This window comes from Hyperolius riggenbachi, chromosome 9 (assembly GCF_040937935.1).
Source record: "Hyperolius riggenbachi isolate aHypRig1 chromosome 9, aHypRig1.pri, whole genome shotgun sequence".
NCBI classification, from domain to species: Eukaryota; Metazoa; Chordata; class Amphibia; order Anura; family Hyperoliidae; genus Hyperolius; species Hyperolius riggenbachi.
In genome coordinates, this window is record NC_090654.1 from 57,069,288 (window position 1) to 57,095,244 (window position 25,957).

The window sequence follows — 25,957 nt, forward strand, 5'->3', positions numbered from 1 at the left end:
CATGTTCGGTAGTTCAGATGCCTTGAAATATCTCACCTGTTCCAGCAGCTGCAGCTCCCTCTCGATCTCCGCCTTCAGCCACGCTTCCTGCCTCTTCTCTATGCCCGGCACATGTTATTTAAACATAACGTGCGCCGGATGGAGAAGACGCAGGGAACTGGGCTGAAGACAGAGATCAGGACGGAGTAGCTGCTGGGACAGGTGAGAGATTTCAAGGCAGCCGCTTAACTACCAAATGAGGGCCACGGGGAGCAGTTGGGTGAGGCCATCTGGAGGGTCCGGGGACCCCGGGGAGCTGATTTCTATGATTGGGGGGGGGGGGGGCGTGTGGCTTTAACTGACCCTGACCACATGTGTAACGTGCGGTGTGACTTTTCAGCACTGGATTTCAGGCAAGGTCACAAAGGCCATGGCCTAGGGCACCAGGAAGCCAAGAGGCGGGCTGTGGGCAGCAGGCTGGACGCAGCAGTTAACCTGCTGAACGTTCGCAGCAGTCAGGTAAGCGCCCGAACACTCTATTCCTGATGCTGGCTGTGCTGCACTCTGCACACATAAGCAGCCAGTGCTGGCCTGCGGGAGTCCTGCTTCACAGAGTTTGCACATAGGGGTGGGTGGCTACCACTACCAACAGCCAGATCTGGCACTTGGAGGATGAAGGGGCTGTGAACAGGCACTAACAGTGAGTGATCTCTGTGCTGCCTGTCACTCAACGAATGGGCCACTCTCCAAGGAGTACACAATCTAATCACTGCCATCATGTCACTTACTGTCCTCAGAGGAGCTTACAGTCTAATCCATGCCGTGTTGTGGGGGAAGTTTAGGATGCTGTCGGTCCGGGGGCAGCTGGTGATAGTGGGCCTTGGGCGGTAAAAAAAGTACAAATCCATACATACAAAATGTATGTGTGTCTCAGTCTCCAATCTGCCTCATCCATACATTGCTACACTCATTTCTATATACCATCCTAGGTACAGTCTATGCTCTGCAAAAACCTCTGAAATGGTCCTTCCTATGTAATGTATATATAATTCACAGCTTCCAGCCCACTGACCTATTTATTTGTACACAGCAGGTGTTGTGTACACAACTGTATGCAGTTACGTAGCAATAGGGAATGCAGAGTTTGTGACTGCACCAGGGCTCTTGGGCCAGTGGGGCCCTCCCTTAACTGCAGTATTAACTCTTTATTGATTATGTGCTGGTAATGATGGCTTCTATAGATGCTTTGAATAGTGGTATTAACTGTTCCCCATCCCCTGCTTGCACCACTGATAGTGTGGTGGTCTTTGATTTAAGAGGCACTTAAGCCTAAGCAAAAAAATCAGTTTTACTCACCTGGGGCTTCTACCAGCCCCCTGCAGCCGTCCCGTGCCCTCGCAGTCACTCTCAGATCCTCCCGTACCCCGCCGCCAGCTACTTTAACTTCGCTGAAAGACCTGGCCAAGCGTAGCCTTCTACCTGTTCTCCTCCACAATAGCATCCTGCGCAGGGCGCTATTGCGGACGGGAATGCATAGAAGGAGACACGTCGCCAGGCCCGCGCAGGCGCAGTAAGCCTGTCGGCCGAAAACTACAGTAGCTGGCGGTGGGGGACAGGAGGATCCGAGAGTGACTGCAAGGGCACGGGTCAGCTGCAGGGGGCTGGTAGAAGCCCCCGGTGAGTAAAACTGATTTTTTTTTGCTTAGGCTTAAAGGGAACCGAAACTGAGAGGGATATGGATGCTTCCTTTTAAACAATACCAGTTGCCTGGCTGTCCTGCTAATCTCTTTGATTGCATTAGTGGCTGAATCACAGACATGAAACAAGCATGCAGCTAATCCAGTCTGACTTCAGTCAGAGCACCTGATCTGCATGCTTGTTGAGGGGCTGTGGCTGAAAGTATTAGAGACACACGATCAGCAGGAGAGTCAGGCAACTGGTATTATTTTATTTTAAAATGAAAAATCCATATCCTTCTCAGTTTAGGTTCCCTTTAAGCATCCCTTTAACCAGTTAATGTCAATCTGATGTATTAAATCGTCCTGTTTGAGCCTATTAACGGCAACAGGACGTTTTAATAATTCGCTCGCCCAGCCCCCCAAATCCCCCTTCCCCCCCGCTATTATCTGTCTGTACTCTGTGTTCCGTGATTGAGGAAGAGGACCGAGCGGTCCTCTACCCAATTGCAATGCCTGGAATAAATGGACATGACCGCAGCGGCCATGCTCATTCATAAAACAGGAAGCCGTCATAGTTAGTAAAAAAAAAAAAGTGAGCACTTCCTATAAAACAGGAGTGTTCACTAATACACATATAGACATACAGTTTACACATACACTTATAAAGTAATTACATATTAATAAAATGAATAACTTATACTTCCAAAGCCCCCACGCCAAAAAAAAAAAAAAACTTGTTAAAAAAAAAAATCCAGTTTACAAAAAATATATAAATAGTTGCCTTAGGGACTCTTCTATATTTTATGAGGGTAAATTACTATTTCTTTACTACATAGGGGCTTGTAATTATAGACCGGACTAAAAAAACAAAACAGAAAAATAACACCTATATTTCCAAACAATATATTGTCGCCATACATTGTGATAGGAACATAATTTAAATGGTTTAATAATCGGGACAAATGGGCAAATAAAACGTGTGGGTTGTATCCACAGGAGAACGTTTTATTTAAAAACTATAATGGCCGAAAACTGAGAAATAATGATTTTTTTCCCATATTTTTCTTATTTTTCCCATTAAAAAAATGCAGAATAAAAAAAGTACTTAACAAAATGTACTACCCACAGAAACCATAATTGGTGGCGAAAAAAACAAGGTCTAGCTTAATTTGTTGTAATAAGTAGAAATAAAGTTATTAGCGAATAAAAGGGAGGAGCACTAACAGGTGAAAATTGCTCTGGTCCATTAGAGTAAAAACCCCTTGGGGTGAACTGGTTAAAGCCAGTGGGTATCACTTTAAAAATCAAAAAGTCAGATACTCACCTAAGGAGAGGGAAGGCTCGGTCCAAATGAGCCTTCCCTCTCCTCTCCCGGTGCCCTCGGTGCTGCGCTGGCTCCCCCGTTCGCGTCCGCCGCCGCAGGGACTTCGGAGGTCTTCGGGAGCACTCGGGCTTCTGAACACGGGCCACTCCATACTACGCACGCGCGAGTGTGTCATAGAGGGCGCTCGCGCATGCGTAGTATGGAGCGGCCCATCTTCGGGAGCCCGAGTGCTCCCGAAGGCTTCCGAAAGCTCCCTTCGGCTGCGGAAGTGGCAGTATTTGACCGAACTGGTCGAATACTGCCACGGGGGTTCCTGCGCGGGACCGGGCACCGGGAGAGGAGAGGGAAGGCTCATTAGGACCGAGCCTTTCCTCTCCTTAGGTGAGTATCTGACTTTTTGATTTTTAAAATGGTAAACATTCACTTTAAAGGAAACCTTAAATTTCCTTTTAAAGAAATACTGTGCCTGCACCGGGACGAAACTATCCTCCGGTTCCCCGCCGCGGTTTACTTCCTTTTTTGCGACTATAATGTTGCAAGCCACTGTGCATGTGCGGCACCGGCTGCGGGTCCTCGCTCTCGCTGCCAAAAGCGTCCTGTGCAGGCAAAGTGGCTTGCAACATTATAATCACAAAAAAAAGGTAACTGAGCTGCAGCAGGGAACCGGAGTTTCATTTTGTCCCGGTGCAGGCACAGGACATCTACAGGGGACTGTTAGAAGCGCCAGGTTGGTTCAACTTTTTTTGTTTCCGAGGGTTAAAGTACTCCTTTAAAGGAACCTAAACTGCGAGGGATATGGATGTTTCCTTTTGAACAATACCAGTTGCCTGGCAGTCCTGCTGATCTCTTTGGTTGCAGTAGTGGCTGAATCACACGCCTGAAACAAGCATGCAGCTAATCCAGTCTGACTTCAGTCAGAGCACCTGATCTGCATGCTTGTTGAGGGGCTGTGGCTGAAAGCATTGGAGACACAGGATCAGCAGGAGAGTGAGGCAACTGGTATTATTTTAAAAGGAAAAATCCATATCCTTCTCCGTTTAGGTTCCCTTTAAGTCAGAGCACCTCATATACATGTCTGTAGTATGTACAGGGTCTGTGCTGTGGTTAAAAGTACAAGGCAGGTGATCAGCAGGACAGCCAGGCAATATTCATTATTTAAAAGGAAATAAATATGGCAACCTTTATATCGCTCTCTATTAGGTTCCCTCTAAAGTGAATGGGAACCCGTATTAAAAAAAAAAGTCAGATACTCACCTAAGGAAAGGGAGGCTCTGGGTCCCATAGAGCATTCCCTCTCCTCTCCCGTTCCCCGCTGTTGTCCTGGCTCCCCCGTAGTGGTATTCGACCGTTTCGGGCAAATACCGCTGTCTCTCGGCCGAAGGGAGGCTTCTGAAATGCTTCAGGAGCCCGAGTGCTCTCGAAGACGGGCCTCTCTACACTGCGCATGCACGCGCCCTTTATGACACACTTGCGTGTGCGCCGCCTGTCTTCGGGAGGACTCGGCTCCTGAAGACTTCCGAAGTCTCCTCGGCCAGGGATGTGATCGGAAGAGCCAGCGCAGCACCGGAAGAGGGATGGTTCAATAGGACTGAGCCTTCCCTCTCCTTAGGTGAGTATCGATTCCCATTAGCTTTAACTATGTATGTATGTTGGAACTATATAAATTATTAGTGATAACGTTAAAGGACAACTGAAGTGAGTGGTATATGGAGGCTGCCATATTTATTCCCTTTTAAGCAATACCAGTTGCCTGGCTGTCCTGCTGATCCTCCGCCTCTAATACTTTTAGCATAGACCCTGAACAAGCATGCAGTAGATCAGTCGTTTCTGACATTATTGTCAGATCTGACAAGATTAGCTGCATGCCTGTTTCTGGTGAGATTCAGACGCTACTTCAGCTAAATAAACCAGCAGGGCTGCCAGGCAACTGGCATTATTTAGAAGAAAATAAATATGGCAGCCTCCATATTCTTCTCACTTCAGTTGTCCTTTAATCAACAATATTGGGTCACTGGCTTGTCATCTTCATCATTCCATGACAAGATCTATTCTAGATGATCCTTCACAGCCATGTGTCTTGCATACTCTGCCACATTGGATTACAGGTATTGTCACTGAGAAACACTATCGCTTCCCTTCATTATTTCCCACGCACTGCAGCGCCATTCTCGGGAATGGGTGTCTGCTGGCATGAAAGGGTGTAGAAAGATGGCGACTTCGGCAATTTTTTCGTAAATTACAATTGTCAAGCCTCGGCTGTTCGGCAGTTTCCGAATGAGAGAAGGCTGAGGCTTTGGCTGTTCGGAAGTTTCCGGAGCAGGGATGGGCCAGTCTGGCCTGCTCGGCAGTTCTCGCTGCAGGGAGGGGCCAGGCTTCGCCTGCTCGGCAATTCTCGTCGCAGGGAGGAGCCAGGCTTCGCCTGCTCGGCACTTTCCGGCGGTGGGGAGGGGACAGGCTTGCATCAGGACCAGCGCCCGAAGCAGCATCATCTGCAGCATCATCAGCGGGACATGAAGTAGGGACCGAACCGGGCCAGCATGGCGGAGATCACCAGCCTCGCTCCCAGCTTCGGTAAGAGTCGCACACAGGGGCCCTATGTTATCAGCCAGTCAAGAGGCCCCTCCTATCACCATCTTGGGGGTCCCGTGTTATCACCTTAACTGTGTTCTCATCACATGACATCCCTGGGCCCCCCAATCATCCATACTTTGTGTCTTGTATTGCATGGCATCATGAGGCCCTCTTATAATCAGCATATCCTATAATGCCATCACATTACATCCTGGTGCCCCTAATTCAACACCATGCACTTATCATAATGTCTGGGGGAACCTAATTACCCACCATATCATGTGACCTTATCACATGACATCCCTGGGCCCCCCAATCATCCATACATTGTGTCTGTATTGCATGACATCCTGAGGCCCTCTGATCATCATTATATCCTATGATCCCATCGCATTACATCCTGCTGCCCCCAATTCAACACCATGCTCTTATCATATAATGTCTTGGGGCACCTGATTACCCACCATGTCATGTGACCTTATCACATGACATGACATCCTTGAGCCCCTAAACTATCACCATATTCTGTGCCCCCCGACATGAGATCTTAGTGTCTCTTGAATCATCACCATATATTGGGGCACTTTCACTTGACATTCTGGAACCCTTGAATCATCACCATGGCTGTTGCCCCATAAGATGCCATGCTGGGAACGTGATTCATAACCATAGCCCATGGTACTACTACATGATGTCCCTAGGCCCCTGAATCATCATCATATGTTGTGGTAAAATCACATAATATCCTGCTGTCCTGAATCATTCATGTATTCTGTGGCCTATTCTGTTTTCTTCCTTGGATCCCCTTGTTTATACAGTTTTGCTATGGAAATTCTGTACTCCTGTCAAAATATTAATGGGGTCTTTAAATCATCATATGTTGGAGCCCCAGGATCTGAGAGCGTTTCAAGAGAAAACTTGTGATTTTTGGTAGACATTTCTTGGCATTCTTTTTACAGTTGTTTGTTACAATGACTTTAGGATTATCGTAGTACTGTTGTTTATCTTGTTGTTGTTGTTGTTATTATGTTGAGACATGTCAGACATATTCGCACTGAAGCTTTATGATGAGCCATGTGATATATTTGGGGTCCCCGGACAGATGTGTACACCCATAGCTGTGATATATTTTCCTTCCCTTTTCCTAATTATGGCTAATGCACATTACTCTCAGTCTGATCACATGATGTATCCCCAAGAACCTCAGTTTGATCACATGACACACTGGCAGGGACTTTGATCACATGGGTCATGTTTTTTCTGAGGGTTGTCACTCGGATTACATCTCATTCCAGGATCGTATGACCCATAATCATGTCACTTACTGACCACAATATTCCACCAGGGACGTTACTGGGATGACAAGTCATTCTTAGGGGGGCCTTATTGTGTTACACTCTATACTGGTCATTTGAACTTATTCCAAGGGGCCTTCAGAGTCATCACATGACTAATCCTAAGACCCTTAAGACAGCTATTAACTGTACAATTTTCATACACGATTGACTGTGCCATAAAAGTGATCGGAAGGTAAAGATTGTAAATCATCGATCACGGTCATAAACTGGATGAAAAATTATAACCAGTCTGATCATTTCTGATGATATCAATCTGCTGGACCAATCAACCATTAGCAGGGGAAACGATCAGCATTATGATCTTTTGTTGTCGATCGTTAGCAGTGAGAATTTCTCATTTCAACCAGTCTGATCACTATTAACAGATTGAACAGTTGATCCTCTATGAAGATTGTACTGTTAATGGGCACCTCTACTATAGTCACAGGACATATTACTGTGATCACCTGACTCAACATAGGTTTCCCTTCGTACTGGTCACATGACATCCACTGGGACCCTCACTCTGACAACTGGACTCTTCCCCAGGGACCCTTCACTTGCACACACTCATCTAAAGGAGCTAGCTTTCGCATCACTTTACCCTCTGAGCACAGTTCTCACTTAGAGACCCTCAATCAGATTACATGACACATCCACAGGACCCCTACTCTGATCACATGATGCCTTCACTGTGATCACATGACACTGCCCAGTTACTCTGATCACACAGCTTGTAGCAGGTGCTCCCTTTGTACTCCCATTGATGCTGCAGTGTGTAATGCTGTGAGGTCATGCTCTATTTCCAGTCTGGGGATGCTGACTCAAAACCGTATACCCTCAGCCATGACTGTGTGTATAGGAGAGCAGGGGAAATATCAGTGTTTGCTTATATCTGTGTATTAAAAGGGGGATGAGAAACACCAATGCATATTGATGCATAGAAGCACAGTGGTCAATGTTTCCCAACATCTTTGTACTAAGAGGAGGAGGCGTGGAGAGGCAGAGGGATCCTGAGATCTAAGTATAGGAGGAGGATTTAAAAGTCTCTGCGTCTTAAAGGGAACCAAGCACCACTTTATGTTTCTGTTTTCAAATAGCTATAAATTGCCATATTCTTCCCTCCCCTTCCAGCTGCCCATTATCTATCCAGGAGAAGGTGTGAAGATAGCATATGTGACTTCTGTAAACTATTTGAAGCATAGTGACCAATATTTCCACCCCCTTGCTGATGAAAGCATTTTGCTAATGTGTGCAATAAAATAATTAAAGCAGTCTTATCTGCCTGAACTTTCTGTGGTCAGCAGGCCTGGGAAGTAGGAGGAAATCGGATAAGGCCTCTGCTAAACTTTAAAATGTAAAAAGGTGAAATTTAAGTTTTTGTATTAATGAGCTAATCAGTTAGCCATTAAAAGGTATTACTTTTACAAGACTTTGGTTTTTTCTACCTACATATATTGTTTGGCTAACACGGTACAGAAACATTTTTACTACTATGTATTAATGAGCCAAATTGTTGGCATGCATGTTTAAAGTGCTATCGAGGTCCCTGGGTACTAAAAAATGGTGCTTGGTTCACTTTAAAGAGGAACTGCTGTGAAAATAACATAATTGAAAAAGTGCTTAATTTTTACAATAACTTCGGTATGTATAAATGATTTAGTCAGTGTATGCCCATTGTAAGATCTTTCCTCTCCCTGATTTACATTCAGAAATGTATCACATGGAGAAATCTTTACTGCTAGCAGGTCATGTCTGTGGAAAGATATGCAGTTTTTTGACTGTTGGATACAGCTGTTAATTCCCACAATGCAACAAGGTTCCCACAGTGTGATGTGAATACCTAGGTGGGGGTAGGGGGTACCTATACCTAGCTACCTATACTGAAGGCACCTATACCTAGCTACCTATGCTGAAGGCACCTATACCTAGCTACCTATATTGAAAGGCACCTATACCTAGCTACCTATACTGAAGGCACCTATACCTAGCTACCTATACTGAAGGCACCTATACCTAGCTACCTATACTGAAGGCACCTATACCTAGCTACCTATATTGAAAGGCACCTATACCTAGCTACCTATACTGGAGGCACATATACCTAGCTACCTAAACTGAAGGCACCTTTACCTAGCTACCTATACTGGAGGCACATATACCTAGCTACCTAAACTGAAGGCACCTATACATAGCTACCTATACTGGAGGCACCTATACCTAACTACCTATACTGAAGGCACCTATACCTAGCTACCTATACTGGAGGCACATATACCTAGCTACCTAAACTGAAGGCACCTATACATAGCTACCTATACTGGAGGCACCTATACCTAGCTACCTATACTGAAGGCACCTATACCTAGCTACCTATACTGGAGGCAACTATACCTAGCTACCTAAACTGAAGGCACCTCTACCTAGCTACCTATACTGAAGGGACATATACCTAGCTACCTATATACCTGACTACCTATACTGGGGGCTTAGCATGGGTTCGCAAGTCCTTGCACCTTCACCCTGGGTGCAATTTAGCCTAGAAATTGCCCTGGAAAGGGGGGATCAGCTACTGATAGGAATGAAGTTCACTCCTTGGTTACAGTTCCTCTTTAACTTTGTGAATTTGGAGGAAGAGGCTAGAGGTCTGTGTATCCTTGTGACTGTGTGTTGAAGGAAGAAGATGGGAGTGGTCACAGATCCTTATACCTGTTCATTAGGGGGATGGCAAACATCCTGATGTCCCCGTGGGAAGATGTCTATGTATTAGGAGGAATATGAGGTCATTTATCAAAACCAGTGCAAAGAAATTTGTAGCAAACTTGTTGATCATATCAAAGATTTTGGTTGGTTGCTCTGAACAACGTTTCCCCATTTCCATCTGTTATGCACTAATTTTGCACCAGTATTCCTTCCTTGTTTTGATTAATCTGTCTCAGTAAATCCTCGTGTCTTTACACTGAGAGGAGGAGGAGGAAAGGAGGAATCGCCATTAGAGATGGTCAGTGACCTGCAAATAATTCAGTCTAGCCAGCAGGTTGTATGCAGCTTGACATTGGGCTTCTTTGAGGAACCGTAATGAAAATGACATAATGAATACAATTGCTTATTTTATTATATATTCATTTATAGATTATTTAGTTAGGGTTTACCCATTGAAAAATCTTTCCTCTCCCTGATTTACATTCTGAAATTTAAGACTGGCGGTGAGAGCTTTTATTCTGCCAGGTGATCTGTATGGAAAGTTCATTTACTGAGACTTCTATGTACAGAAGGAGATATTGTTTGCTTGGCAGTTGGGAAATACCGTTATTTCCCACAATGCAACGAGGTTCACAGACAGCAAACTGTCAGGACCATGGTCATTGGACGAGGTTTCACCACGAAATAAAAAAAAAAGGTCACACAGACCACCCTGATGATCTACTCGAGAAAAGGTAAATATTGCTCATGGGAAAGGAGGTATTAATTGGGATGAAGTTTAATCCTGGGTGATAGCTCCTCTATAACTATGCTATGGTCAGTCTATTACAGTGGAGTTTTCTGAGTTCTGGGCGGCACAGTTATGTAGTGGAAAGCAATCTCTTCTGCAGATCTAGGACCCCCAATTGAAAATTGGGCCAGGAAACTATCTACGTGGGGTTTGTATGTTCTCCTGTGTTTGAGTGGGTTGCCTCTAGGCATTCCGGTTTCCACTAGCATTAGAACATTAAAGTTTTTGAAATATATCAAATACTGTATGTTATCGTTTCTACATTTGTAACGGTGTTTGTGAGGGGGGGGGGGAGTGAGGGTTAGGCACCACCGGTAGGGGGGGAGTCTTAGGTTGAGGCACCACAAGCGGGAATCGTAGGGTTAGGCACCACCAGGGGGGGCTTAGGGTTAGGCACCTCCGGGGGGAGGGGGTCTTAGGATTAGGCACCACTGGGGGGGGGGATCTTAATGTTAGGCACCACCGGGGGGAGGGGGTCTTAGGGTTAGGCATCACCAGGGGGTCTTAGGGTAAGGAACCGCCGGGGGGGTCTTAGAGTTAGGCACCACCAAGGGGGGTCTTAGGGTTAGGCACCACCGGGGGGAGGGGGTCTTAGGGTTAGGCACCACCAGGGGGAGGGGGTCTTAGGGTTAGGCACCACCAGGAGAAGGGGGTCTTAGGGCTAGGCACCACCAGGTGGTCTTATGGTTAGGCACCACGGGGGGGAGGGGGTCTTAGGATTAGGCACCACCGGGGGAGCGGTCGTAGGGTCAGGCACCGCCAGGGGGTTCTTAGGGTTAGGCACCACCAGGGGGGTCTTAGGGTTAGGCACCACCGGAGGGAGGGGGTCTTAGGGTTAACACCACCGTGGAGTAGGGGGTCTTATGGCTAGACACCACTGGGTGGAAGGAGTTTAGTGCTAGGCACCACCAGGGAGGGTCTTAGGGCTAGGTACCGCCAGGGGGTCTTAGGGCTAGGCACCAGTGGGGAGGGTTTTAGGGCTAGGCACCACCAGGGTAGGGTTCTGTGTGAGAGTAGGGTTAGGTTTAGCTATAGTTTTGAATTATGTAATGGTTTTTACAGTAAATATCTTTTTGTTTTTATTTCCTGTCTGATTTAAAACGGTACTTATCATTTACATGTTTTTGGCTTCACTTCACGCCTAGCTGAAAACGATCTTTATCTTTTATTAATTTCGGCTTCACCCAGCACCCATTTTTCCTCGCGCCTCTATTTCATGCACAAGGCTTAGAAGCTTTCCCTGCATTGAAAGATATCCATGGCTATAATTACTGGGTAATTCCTGGTGGTGTTGGTCTATGGATTGTGTCTGATTGCCATCTGGAGTCTGGAAGGAGCAGGATCATCCACCAAGCAATCTAGGCAGGTGCCTGGGGCCTAGTGGGAGTCAAGGGGCCCACCAGCCACCTTCTCTGACCTCTCTCCACTTCAGCTTACCAAAAAGATTACAAGGGGGCCCACATTTACTACTATGCCTAGGGCCCTATTACAACTTAATCCATCTCTGGATAATAGATGGCTAAACGACTTTGTAAGACAGCTGCAGTATCACTAGATTTATCTGAGACGATAATGAATGGTCATCTCTAATGTCCAAAATCTAGCATAGGTTCAGAGCTTTAGGAGGCGGAGTGGAGAGATCACCGTGTCCCATTATCTATGTATTTGGTGGTGGTGCAAAGAGTTCTGTATATCGCAATGACCGTATTTTAGGACCAGTTCAGGTGGTGTCCATCCATGTCATTTAGTGATGGGATCCACCGTGTCCCGCATTGAGATGAATGGAAGCGTTTATCTCTATGTGTTTACCTTTGATTCCTAGCGTTGGCGTGAGCGCTACGGTCAATTGATTTTTCCAAGACTCTGCTTGTGCGTACGAGAGGAATTGGCGCGGGAGACTTGGGCGCAGGATACAGCCGATGTATGGCTGATCCACAAGTCCCGGCCGTGTTAAATACTATTCCCCCTCCAGGCCACCATGAATGGTGCAGAATGAAATAATTTGGCCAAATTATTGTGTTTTAAAAGTAACTTCAGTTCCGTCTTCTGATGGCGCCAAAGTTACTCCCTGTGCGCCCAAGTCTCCTCCGCTGGATTCACTGTGTTCGCTGCTTGTAGCTTCTGGCTTTGTTTGCTTTCGCAGTTCCCTATCCCCTTAGGAGCTCAAAACGCGACATTGACGATGAAACCACGGAACGCTTTGCTGCTTGGTAGTAGTTAGTTTATTTTGATGTCTGTGTATGATGAAGGGGGAGGGGAGAGATTAGTCTGTCCTGATGTTTGTGTGTTAGGAATTAGAAGGAAGAGGTTTAAGCACTAAATGCCCTCAGTGTCTGCAATGTCTGCTTTAGCCATTTTTTAGAATTTTGCAGCCTCCACTTTGAGTACGGTTACTAACGTTAGACAGAGAAAAGTTTTGGGATAGGTTTGTGTTAGGGGAAGAGTGGAGAAGCCATAGCATGGCTCTGTCTGCATATTAAGTGATGGAAGAGCCGTAGGAGGTGAAGAGCTCATTGCGTCCTTATGTCTGTGTATTAGGAGAGATTAGTGTCCTCTGATGTCTGTGTATTTGGAAAAGGAAGACAGTATAAGGCCTCTTTCAGACGGATGACTGAACTGTGTGCTTGCCAAGCAGTTCAGCATCATGTCTGGCGCCCCCGCCAGCGCAATTCGGGTGCAATTTAAAGCGTACCTGAATTCTGCTTTAAAAGATAAGCAACAGCATAGTAACCTTTAAAGAAAAACATTTCTCTGTTACAGCTAATACAAATCCTGCAATAAATCTACAGCTTTCGTGGAAGCAGACATAGCTAACATCCTGTGTTTACAAATTAGCTGCTTTGCCGAGGCACCCGGCTGACACAGCTGAGAGATCAAACTACAGTTGGGATTAGTCACAGATAATGGAGAATTAGACAGGCTAAACTCTCTAAACACATACAGGGTACATTTCTCTATGTTTTCCTTCTGTCCTGTGCAAGAGTTCAGGTGCACTTTAAAGAGTACCTCCTGTGTACATTAGACAACTGTTAATGTACTCTTTATTGTCCCCTAACGGGGGATCAGCTATCTAACGGGTGAATAGCTCATCTGTTTGCCCTGAAATGATCATTAGCGTATCAGCGGAATTGCAGCGGTTGGAGCACCACGTGCGTTAAGCGCTCTCACACGGTGGCGTTGCCCGGCGTCAGAGGACCAGGACATGTCGCGTCTGAGCTTGGCTGTGGCTGTGGCCACGCCCAGATCTGACTCTATGGGGAGCACCTGTCTAACGCTGGTAACGAGCACTAACAGGCGCCTGGCCGGTTCAGGTGGTTCATTCAGCTGCCCATCTGAAAGAGGTTTTATACTTCTCTTTCTCATGGGTATGAGTGGACACACCCCTCTAACTTAGGGCCAGTTACACTAGAGCAGATGCAAGGCGCACATGGCGGCAATCAAAACAGATGAAGTGGACGCGGCAACTAGCCTAGTGAGAACGAATACTGTCTGTGCTATTAGGCTTTCATTGCATATATTTTCCTGTTTAGTTCGGTAAAATGTGCCAAGCTCGGACTCTGTATTCCGCTTACCGCAACGCAGCAAGCGGATCCGAGGCAGATCTTATTTTTAACATTAGTTCTACCACTGGATTTAGGTATAACAGTCAACGCGTTAAAAAAAATATATATATATATATACAGAATATATATATATATTTGCTATTACTGTGAATTTATATAGCGCAAATGTTTTCTGCAGCACTGTACAGAGTTTTTGGTCTATTAACTGCCCCTCAGAGACAAATGGGCTGTCTTACATTTCCGGAGCCCCACAGCAGTTGCTATGGCATCTTGCCTTGGTATCTTGTTGATTGCGGGTTATGAAGAAGAGGGCAGAGGTCGTTACATCCTGATGTCTGTGTATTAAGGTGCTCATTAACAGTACAATTTTTATTGAACGATTGTATTTTCGGTCATATTATTCAGATCGTATTGCATGTAAACAGAAAAACTGATAGGCCCAATCCATCTTGAACGATCGCATTATCGATTGTTTCCTTATGGAAAAGATCATTTTGTTTGACGGATTTTTTTTCCCTAAATACAATTAGAATTGGTAGAGATAGGAGTTGGATTTTATAGTGGCGTGGATCGACTAAACGCGATCTTTACTTTTAGCCTGAATGATCTTATCTAAAATATGACTACTCGCTTGGTACACACCATGCAATTTCCCATCAGATCAACGGGTCGAATAGATACTTTCAGAAAGGTCCGATAAGGTTTCTTATTGTTTTTCCGATAACTTCTGCACAAAATCGATCGGAAAATCGATCGGAAACCATAATAAAACCTGTCAGAAATTATCGATGTGACTCATCGATCTGAAGGGAAATTGCATGGTGTGTAATTGTTCCGTTGTCTGTGTATTAGGAGGAGGAGAGAGGTCTTTGTTTACTGACATCAATGAATTAGTAGCAAGGTTGATGTGTATTGAGGAGTGCAGAGATTATGGTGCCCTGCAGTCTTCATTTCGGGAGGGGTTGGGGGGATTATCGTGTCTTTATTTCTCTTTATTAGGTCAGCATGTCTACATGTCTGTGTATTAGATGGAGGAACAGTTTCACGGTATCTCCATCTGTATTGCTGTGCATTTGCTAGGAGGACAGGAGAGGTCAATGTAATCTGATGTCAGCGTATTAGGAGGAAGAGAAAGGGAGCGCTCATTGTGTCTTCATGTCTCTGCATTAGGAAGAGAGGAGAGTTTGGTGTGACCTGTGTATTCTGGGTGGGAGGAATAGGGTTACCTTGATGTTTTTATTGTTGGAGGTGGAGGGAAGGGGTTAGTATATGCTGATATTGTTGTATTACAGTGGACCCCAATTGAAATGTTTTATACCGATTACATATGATACATAATAAAATATTACTAGTCCAATGAAACTAAAGAAATAAGTGTACTATTTTACTTTTCATATTCTGTCATTTTGATGTCTGCTGTCTGGTGGAGTGAACCTCCATATGCTGGTTGGCTCTGATTTGGAGGATGGGGGTGTCCAGGGCTCTGTTACTCCAGTCCTGTGTGTCTCCCTCTGTAACTCCCCTCCTTCCTTTTAGGAGAGTCCTGCACAGAAGGGGAGAGGCTTATCAGCTCCCAGCATGACTAGCACTTCACACATGGTACCTTGCCTGTCACAGAGGGGAGTGACTAAATACATAAAATAAAGGAAAATGTGGGGGGCTGTCAAGGGCTCCGTTACATGAGTCCTGTGTTTCTTCCCTGTAACCCCCCTCATTCCTTTTCTTTCAGGAGAGTCCTGAACAGAGGGGGAGAGGCTTATCTGCTCCCAGCATAACTAGCACTTCACATGGTACATTGCCTGTCACGGAGGGGAATGACTAAATACATAAAATAAAGGAAAAGGTATGGGGGGGGGGGGGGGGTCTGTCAAGGGCTCTGTTACATTAGTCCTGTGCATCTCCCCTGTAACCCCCTTATTCCTTTTCTTTTAGGAGAGTCCTGCACTAAGGGGGAGAGGCTTATCAGCTCCCAGCACAACTAGCACTGCACCTGATACCTTGCCACGGCAGCATGTCACGGGGGAGTCACTAAAACCATAGATAAAGGAAAAAGGGGGGGTGGGAGGAGGCTGTCAAGAGTGTTGTTACATGAGTTTTGTGTGTCTCCTCCTTGAACCCCCCTCCTTCTTCTTGCACAGAGAGAGAGAGAGCCTTATCAGCTCCCAGCATGACTACCACTGCACCTGGTACCTTGCCTCGCCAGCTTGTGACATGGGGGAGTGACTAAATACATGGATAAATGAAAAGATTTCTTATTATTAAAAATGTTCAATAACTTAAATACACTCATAGTTATAAATACAATTAGGAGGACCATGAGAGAAGTCCATGTCTGTGTATTGTACAGCATCCTGGACAGCACAGTGGTGCAGTAGATACCACTACGTCATTGCAGTACGGGGGTCCCAGGTTCAAATCTGCACCAGGATACTGTCTGCCTGAAGTTTGTATGTTCTCCCTATGTTTGAGTGGATTTTCTTTGGACACTCTGGTTCCCCCAAATTGGCCTTAGACTTAGACATTGGTAAAGACATTAGACTATGACTATGGTAGGAATTAGATTGTGAGCTCCTCTGAGGACAGTTGGTAAAATGACTATGTACTCTTAAAGCGGACCTGAACTCAGAACTTCCTCTCTACTGTAAAATATAAGCAACAGCATAATAACCTTTAAAGAAAAACATTTCTTTTATACAGTTGATACAAATCCTGCAATACATTTTCAGTGTGTCTACTTCATGCTTTCATAGAAGCAGATATATGGTTAACATCCTGTGTTTACAAATTAGCTGCTCTGCCATGGCAGAGGAGACTCCTGAACTGACACAGCCGAGAGATCAAATTACGGTGGTGATTAGTCTCAGATGAGGGGGGATTAGACTGTCTAAACTCTCTAAATACATACAGGGTGCATTTCTCTATGTTTTCCTTCTGTCCTGTGCAAGAGTTCAGGTCCACTTTAAAGAGTACCTCCTGTGTACATTAGACAACTGTTAATGTACTCTTTATTGTCCTCTAACAGGGGATCAGCTATCTAACGGGTAAATAGCTCATTTGTTTGCCCTGAAATGATCATTAATCTTAAACCTCGCCCCATTTAAAGAAAACACAGTGACAGTTTTCGCCCAAAGCCTGCCGAGAAGTCCAGAGGCCATCCCTACCTGTGTTGCGGTAGCCTGCCGAGCAGGGGCCACAGATACACAGGTGGGTGTGGCCTCAGAGCTAAATACCATCCTTGTGAAAGTACAAATGTTTCTCATTTTCAGTAGCCTTTGTTTATGGCCATGCTGATGTGATGGATCTTGTTATTTTACTGTGTACAATGATTATTGCTTGCTAACACTGACCACTCTCCGTCTCTCCCACCAGACATGTCACCCATAGCGGCTGGCTTCATTGGAGCTGCCGTACTCGTTGTCTCTGTGTCGGTGACCGTTTTCATCTGGACCTGCTGTGTCAGCCGGGTGGAGAAGAAACACAAGAATCCTCCATATAAGTTCATTCATATGCTGAAGGGTATTAGTATCTATCCCGAGACGCTCAGTAACAAGAAGAAACATGCAAGTATCCGCAGAGACAAACAGCATGTAGATTCAGACAGTCCACGGGGGAACATCTTGCTGGACAATGCTGAAGCAGGTCTGATGAACTCAGAGAAGGGTCCTAATGGTCTGGCTACAGCAACTGCCATCAACCAGTTGCCAATCACTATGAACTACGGAGATGAAGTAAGCCCAAGTCAGAGCTTGACCTCCAGTGGCTCCAAGACGTCATCTCCCTCTTCTCCAGATGAAGACATCGCCCTCGGGACACTGACCCTTTCTGTGGACTACAACTTCCCTAAGAAAGCCCTGGTAGTAACCATACAAGAAGCTCATGGTCTTCCCGTGATGGATGAACAGTCCCATGGCTCTGACCCATACATTAAGATGACCATCTTGCCAGATAAGAAGCATCGGGTGAAGACCCGAGTCTTAAGGAAGACCCTTAATCCTGTCTTTGACGAAACCTTTACATTTTATGGCATCCCCTACAGTCAGCTCCAGGACCTTGTCCTACACTTCCTGGTGTTGAGTTTTGACCGTTTCTCTCGGGATGATGTCATTGGGGAGGTGATGGTGCCTCTGGCAGGTGTGGATCCCAGCACTGGCAAGGTTCAGCTAACCAGGGAGATCATCAAAAGAAACATTCAGGTCAGTTCTACGAACATGCAGCTTGTTACCAGCCAGTGAGTTGAACCTAGACCTTTTGTCCATAGTCCAGCAGTGGATTGTGCTCCCCAGCTCCTGATGTCAGGAAAGGAGCATAATGGCTGCCACTGGAGGTGTCCTCAATAGAATTAATCCAACACGGCGTCATCTCCTTTAGGCTCAACCCGACGCTACATTGATCACCACCTGCCCCACACTGTGCCACAGTTCCTTAGCCCTAAACTTTGATCCCCACTGGTACCACGCTGCACCATGTAATTACGTATTATGCCAGAATGCTTTCATTGCAGAGAGGAGCTACAGCATGTGAGCTGGCTCCGGCCTTACCCACCCCCACTACTGCAAGGTGGTAGAGACCCCACGGGTGCTGTACTGTATGTGGTACCCAGTATATAACAGTATATGAATATATTCTCACCAATGCATGTATGTCTGTCTCTTGAATTAGTGAAATGCGCTGTCCCTCGTAACTATTGATTGTCTCAAATGTCTTAATGTCTTGAATGTTTTTAATGTCCGAATGTTTAATGTTTAAATGCCTTGCCATGTGTACCACAACCAATTCCGGGTATGCCTACAGCATACTCGGCGAATAAATGGATTCTGATTCTGATTCTGATTATATAGGCGATTGACTGGTTGGATTGGTCAACTCTCCCTCTCCCTAAGCGGATTGGTCAGCTCCCCTTGTCTACCTGTTTATTAGAGCGGTATGGAAGAATAGATGGCGCTGTGCCCATAAAACACAATTCTTTCACCCTTCTGGCCCACCCTTGTATCCTACTTGCCTCCTTCTTTGCCTCTCAGATCTCGCACAAGTGCACCTGCACCTCTTCCCTACAGTCCTCAGCAGCGAGATCTGAGAGTCGGTAACAGGATAGGGTGTGACATCCGACGTATAAGACAACCCCTGACTTTTCAGAAGATTTCCAAGGGTTAAAAAGTAGTCTTATAAGCCAGAATTTCCAGTCAATGTGTGGGTGAGCCAATATATAGCAATTATTCTGTTAGTTACAGTGAAAGTCTTCTTTACATTTTTACTTTATACTGTACAGTACTTTGTACAGGGAAAAGTAGAAAGAACCACTCTCTCTAATCCAGGACAGTGCAAGGACCAGTACTTTGTATTACATATTTTCTATAAATGTTTTTGGCTTGTGGAACCAATGAGCTGAGTTTCCATTAATCCTTATGGGGAAATTCACTTTGATATAAGAGTGATTTAAATTACAAGTATGTTTCCGGAACAGATAATGCTTGCAAGCCAAGGTTCTACTGTATTTCATAAATTCTGCCGAGGCAGTACTTATGAGAACTGTAAATATTATAAATCTTTTGAACTCCTCACATTAATTATCAGTAATGTGGGTATTGGAATTTGGGATATTGATTAATTCGGAAAACTGACTTATCCTCAACTTCACACTTCAGCAGCCGTATATGTAGACAGGGTCACGGAAGGTTAACTTGCTTGTGCTTTACAGCACGCTTCAGAACATGAGGTTCAACCTTGATTCACCAATATCGTGTGAAATAATCGCTCACCAGATATCACTGCTGACCGGTAACAAACCAGCAGATAGTTGCCTATCATCAAATAGGAAAAGAAGAAATATATCTGATGATTAGGCGCTATCTGCTGGCCTGTTATCGGTCAGCGGTGATATCTGATAAGCGGTGATTTCACATGATATTGGTGGATCAAGGTTGAACCTCATGTTTTGAAAGGAAGATCTGGTTGATGGAACTTATAGGACATTTTCAACTCTCGATGTTGAATTGTTTTAGCGGCGTCTAATTAAATCTTTGGGAGCGCCTACAGTATATACCATACAGTGTTCTCCCTGGATTTTTTTTCCAGCCGGGTGGCATGAAAAAGTAGCCGGGTGGGGCAAGATGGGAGAATGCAGGGACGGTGCTTTTATGTGCAGCTCTGCTTACAGCATAGGAGTAAGGTGAACTGATAACAGCCGGGTGCTCACAAAAACTAGCCGGGTAGGACACCTGGCTAAAAGAGTCTGGGGAGAACACTGCCATATATGTTTATTATGTTATTTTCACTACAGTTCCTCTTGAAGTGTGGTGTTCGCCATAATTCTGGTTTACAAATTCGAACACCAACACTAATGTTGCAATGTTTGTCATGGTAAGTGCAATACAATACAATAACATTTGTAAAGTGCTTTTCTCCCATAGGACTCTAGGCGCATAGATATGTCTCAGATCAATACATAGTTTCAGGCTGGACTGTGTTACAGAGGAAATAGGTGTTCATAAATGCCAGGTGGCTTTTCAGTTTGGGCTTAAATGCTGATTGGGTGTGGCAGGGAGTTCCAAAGTGTAGGGGCAGCATGACAGAAGGCTCTGTCTCCAAAAGTTTTGAGGTGGACTCTGGGGGCAACCAAGTTAATAGATCTTTTTGATCTAAGATTGTGGGGGTGTGATGCAGTTTTTAACAAGTCCTTCAGGTATCCAGGCCCAGATTGTGCAAGGATTTGAATGACAAGGGGCTCCTTCTGTTGGTCCCCCTGTGATGTTTAAAGTAATCTTGAATTAAAAATAAGCTGATGAGATAAACAATATTCTCTATAGTCCTTTCCCACTGTTCCAAAGTTATCCCCCGTTGAAGTTATGCAACCAGCAGTGATCCCAGACGTCTGCGTGCGCAATACGGATGCACTCGTCTGCCCAAGGAGTGCTACAGAGGTATTTGACCTAGCAAGTGGAATAGCTTCAATGGTGGACGGCACTGGAACGGCGGGATGGATCGAGGACCAGGAAGGTATAAAGCCCCGGGATGCTCCCATACATCCAAACGTGGGCGCTGGAACGTATGCTTTCAGGTGGCCAGGGAGTTTGTGGAGCGTGGGAACCTCCTACCTGCCGCAATGTCGGGGACTCCCTGTACTGTCCACATGCAGAGGAGGACACAGGGGGACAAACGGAGGACACAAAGGGGCATGGGGACGACACAAGGGGAGCAGAAAGGGGCATAGAGGAGGACACAAGGAGGACAGAGGCAGGTAGTGGAGGACACAAGGGGGGCAGAGGAGGACACAGGGAGACACAAGAGGTACAAGGGGGCATGAGGTACAAAGGGAGCATAATACACAAGATGCCCATTCACCATGGATGGTTTTCCCTGGTTTTACCCTCTAAACTTAGGTGTGTTTTATGGTCAGGAGTGTCTTAGCCCAAAAAATATGGTAGCTTGTTGGCATGGTGCATGCAAATTTAGCATTTATATATGGATATGTGCATAATTATTGTGGTGTGGTAACCTATTCGGACATTGCCTCCCAAGCAATTTTCAGTGTACTCCTCAGAATTTTTTTCCCTGCTGGGTGGCATGAAAAAGTAGCCGGTTGGGGCGTGATGGGGGAATGCTGGGCTGGCGCTTCTCTGCACAACTCTGCTCACATCATAGGAGGAGGAAGAGGCTAGCAGATGACACCTGTATGCTCACCAGAATTAGCTGTCTGGAGCACCAGAGGAGAACTTTCCAGATGCCGCCCACAAATGACCCCCCATATGCAGCATATCATTACCCTCAACTCCCTCAAAGTGCAGTCAGTCCTCCCACACCCTGGCCATCGTATGTGTTATTTGGTGGGCTTCAGAACCCACAGTGCCCCCAGCCCCTTCCCTGTTCTATGGTGGTGATTAGCTCATTGCTTAGTGTCTGGGGAGGTGACCCAGCCACTCACACAGACCTCAGTCAGATCATGCAACCTACCTGGCAGCCAGCTTCACCACCACAAGGTCCACAAGTCATGATGACTGCCGCAGCCGTTATGTTCGTCACCCTGCCTTCCCTTGACTAAGCCTATCTCTCTGGGCCTGATCCAATTCACTTTTTCTCCTAGGTGAGATTTTCACATTTTATCAATAAAATACCTTTAAAGCCACCAGCAAGCAAGACAATAATCCAAATAATTCTGAGAGCTGAAAAAATATTTTAAACAAAAAATGAAAAATTATCTCCTAGGAGAAAACTTGAACTTGATCAGGGCCTCTTTCCATTTTCCTGGCTGCCCGTCCCTGTCCACTCACTGTGTGTGGCTGCCTCTGGCTCCACGACCCTCCAATGTCCCAAGCCGCGGTGGTGTGCATAGACCAGACTGTGCATGTGCAGAATGGTCTTGCACACATTTAACACACACGCTCAGTCAGACCGTAGAGAACGATGCCGCCTGGGCCAGTAGAGGACAGACACAACTAACTAATCACCCTTCTGAGTCCTGCTGTAAGCACCTGTCTACTTCTGTCAATGCCGGAGGGTGGATACCTCATCCGTTGGCCGTGTCCTCCAGACTCCTCCTCCTTCATGCCTCCTTCTGCTTTCGATAATGACCGCCTCAAGCCAATAATCAGGTGTGTCAACAGTAGCCCCCGCCTGCTGCCTTGCAAGTAATCCACCAGGAAAATCAACTTGGCAGAGCAACGGCCGATTCTGTTGTGAACACTGCTCCCCTGCCCACTGCGCGACATCACGCATGCGACGCTTCAATCCCCCCACTCTGCGTATCAAGCACCACCGGCTGCTGGAGAGATATGTAGAGAGCGCACTTCTCTTGCGCAGACTGGCCGCGACTGGTCGAAGTTACGGGACCTGGTACCGGTGATACAGAAGGCTGAGGACTCTGGCTTGGGAGCAATCCGTGCGCATCGGGCTGGAGGAAGCCCCAGGTATGTATCGAACTTTTATTTTTTATCGTCTCTGGTTTCCTTTAAATCTTAGGGTTTGTACTGTGTACACATGTAGTGTGAGAGCTTACCTACACAATTTGTTCATACTGGTAGCATTCAAAATTTCTTGCTACATGGAAGTGATTAAATAGGACAGTTATTATACTCACCTACCAGTAATTTTCCTTTCCTGGTGTATCTCCATGGCAGCATACGTACCCGCCCTAAAGAATGCTGGGGGTGTGTTTTGGGTGGTCTTTTATCATTTCAACTTGTCCTGTTAGAGGTAGGTACGGGGCGGGGTAATACCTATTAGTATGCTGCTATGGAGACACCAGGAAAAGAGGTCAGTGATTGGCAAATCAAAATTAGGTGTGTGTACCAGGCTTCAAGGACACCCGAGCTGAAAATAAACTAATGAAGTAAACAATTGTATCTATCCTTCTTCTCTTAAAAATGACTTTTTAAGATATTCCACAATTTTATTTTATAATTAAATCTACTTTAAGTTTTTACTGTTTTATTGTTTTTGCTCAATGACACATTCATTGAAGTATGCCAGAGCTAAAATCTATGAACTATTGACCCTGTTTATCTCTTTCCTGCTCTCAGAAGCCATTTTCTGCTAGGAAAGTGTTTTATAGTTGTAATTTCTTATCAGTGAGGGTCACACTGTAGTCTGACCCAGTTCTGATTCAGACAGGATCTGCCACTTACATACCTGATGTTTAACTCTTTCAGGCAGAGAAAGAAAAGAGGAACACAGCATAGCTATTTGTGTGCTTGGCACTGTACATACACATATCTATCTCATCATGTCACCTCGGGTATCCTATAATCTCTAGCCAACTGCTCCACGTCAATTGGCAAGAACGCGGCGGCAGCTCCAGGACCGCTCCACGCCGATTGGCGTGAACGGCTTCCTATGGGGCTAGCAGGAGATTGCGTGCGCCGATGCGCGCGCATCTCCGCTTGGAAGGTGGAGCTCAGCTCAGAGACTGTTAAACACTGTCTATAAACATTGTACAGCGCTGCAATCAGCAGCAGCACTGTACTGGGGACAGCCGTGTGACACGGCTGTCCCCCTGGGACACAGGAGAGCGATCGGCTCTCATAGGCTGAAGCCTATGACAGCCGAACGCCATCATTGGCTGACTGGGGGGATGGAGGGAGTTACAATAAATAAATGAGCAAGTTTATTAAAAAAATAAATACAATAAATATTTATAAAAAGAAAAATAAACACTGGGGAAGCTATCAGACCCCACCAGCAGAAAGCTCTGTTGGTGGGGAGAAAAGGGGGGGAATCACTTGTGTGCTGAGTTGTACGGCCCTGCAGCTATGCCTAATGCTGGGAATACACGGTTCGTTTTTGCCTTCGTTTAAACCTTCGATTCGTTCGGTAAACGAATCGAGTGTTGAAAACGTATGTGAAAATAGTCATAATCTCATTATAGTTTCGATTAATAGACCCCAAAAACGAACGACTAGTGATCGAACATGTTTGATATTATCTCTCTTTATCCATCTAATCGAGCCATTGGTAGGCTTGATGGCTGTTCAGATCGATTATATATTCGTTTATGCTAGTCCGTCCCTGTAAAAAGGGATTTTCGTTTCGTTTCTTTGCAGCCTTCGATCATTGGAAAAACGAAACCATCAGAATCGAAAAAAAAAACCGAAACCGTGGGTGGTGATATTAACCGTATGACCGATTATTTCGGGATCGAAAAGGACAAAAGTCACAATCGAAACGAAGGTTTAAACGAAGGCAAAAACGAACCGTGTATTCCCAGCATTAAAGCAGCAGTGGCCTATTTGCAGAAAAATGGCCTGGTCTTTAGGGGGTTTCACACTGCGGTCCTCAAGTGGTTAATGTCTAATCTTTTAGAAGCACTGTGTAGTGTATTCTTACCTTAAAGGTGGCCACACACAATAGAATAAAATGATCCGGTTTTAAAACAATTCGATAAAAACAAAGTTGTTTTTTTTCCAGATTTCATTTTTATTCGATAAAAGTCTTTCGGGAGTGCTGGATTTTTCTGATCAATTTTTATGAAAATTTAATGGTGTTTGTTAGATTGTCAATTTCCTTATATATACTCCCAAGCAATTTTCTCAGAGTTTTCAATCATTTTCTTCATAATTGGGGAAACATTGAACATATGTGTGTGGTACATTGGTCAGATTTTTTAAATGTTACAATCAGTCAGAAAAATTGATTGCAATTCTTGAATTGAAAAGATATTTTAAAAATTGTATGGTGTGTGGCCACCTTAAAGGTGGGTACACACATCAGATAAAAGTCTTTGGAAAATGAAAGATCACAGACCAATTTTACCCCCTTCCATGTAGTATGAGAGCCATACCTACACAGTCTATTCTATTGAGATGAACTCCCGATCAGATAAAAATCTTTGCAAGATGCTGCACACAAAGATGCTGTACACATGCAACAGCTCAGTATCTGCAAAAGATCAGTTCCTGCAAAAGATCAGTTCCTGCAAATTGCATTCATAAGCTATGATATCTGCAGATCTCATACACACCTTGTTTAAAGCCTCATCTACACGGGTAAATGAGGCTGTGATCCGGCGGCTCGATTAGCCGCCGGATCGCCTCTTCCGCGTGCCCGCTGCGTCCCCGCTCGCCACTAGTGCGCCGCATTCGATTCCCCGCTCGCCCCCGCCAGCGCCGCTTATCTTCCGCTCGATTCCCTGCCATTGTCCCCTCGCGGGGAGCGAGCAGGGAATCGGCGGTGCGGAGATCCGTCCTGTCGGATCTTATTAATCGAGCCGCATCAGCGGCTCGATTGATAGGGAGCATCGCGGCCGCATCTACTCGTGTAGATGCGGCTTGATGGACAATCATCTGCAGATCAGATCCACCAGGATGGATCTTTGGATCTGCAGATGATTGTCTGATCTGCAGATGAATGTCTGTTAAACAAGGTGTGTATGAGGATCTGCAGATATCATAGACTCTGGGCTGGTGCACACCGAGTGGGTTTTTCTGCGTTTTTACAGCGGCTGCAGATACGCTTGGTCAATGTATCTCAATGGGGTGATTCACACCAGAGCGGGAGGCGTTTTGCTGAAACGCATACTCCCG

The 25,957-nt window shown here is 45.6% G+C and overlaps 1 protein-coding gene across 1 annotated transcript in view; it reads left to right on the forward strand.

Moving 5' to 3' along the window:
- Positions 1 to 5,373: 5,373 nt before the first annotated feature.
- SYT11 (synaptotagmin 11) overlaps positions 5,374 to 25,957 on the forward strand; it is a 29,403-nt gene continuing 8,819 nt past the window's right edge. Inside the window, exons 1-2 of the mRNA XM_068252821.1 lie at positions 5,374 to 5,553; positions 17,316 to 18,139. Coding sequence (XP_068108922.1) covers positions 5,520 to 5,553; positions 17,316 to 18,139 — 858 coding nt within the window. The 5' untranslated portion in view covers positions 5,374 to 5,519. The remainder of the gene's footprint in view (positions 5,554 to 17,315; positions 18,140 to 25,957) is intronic.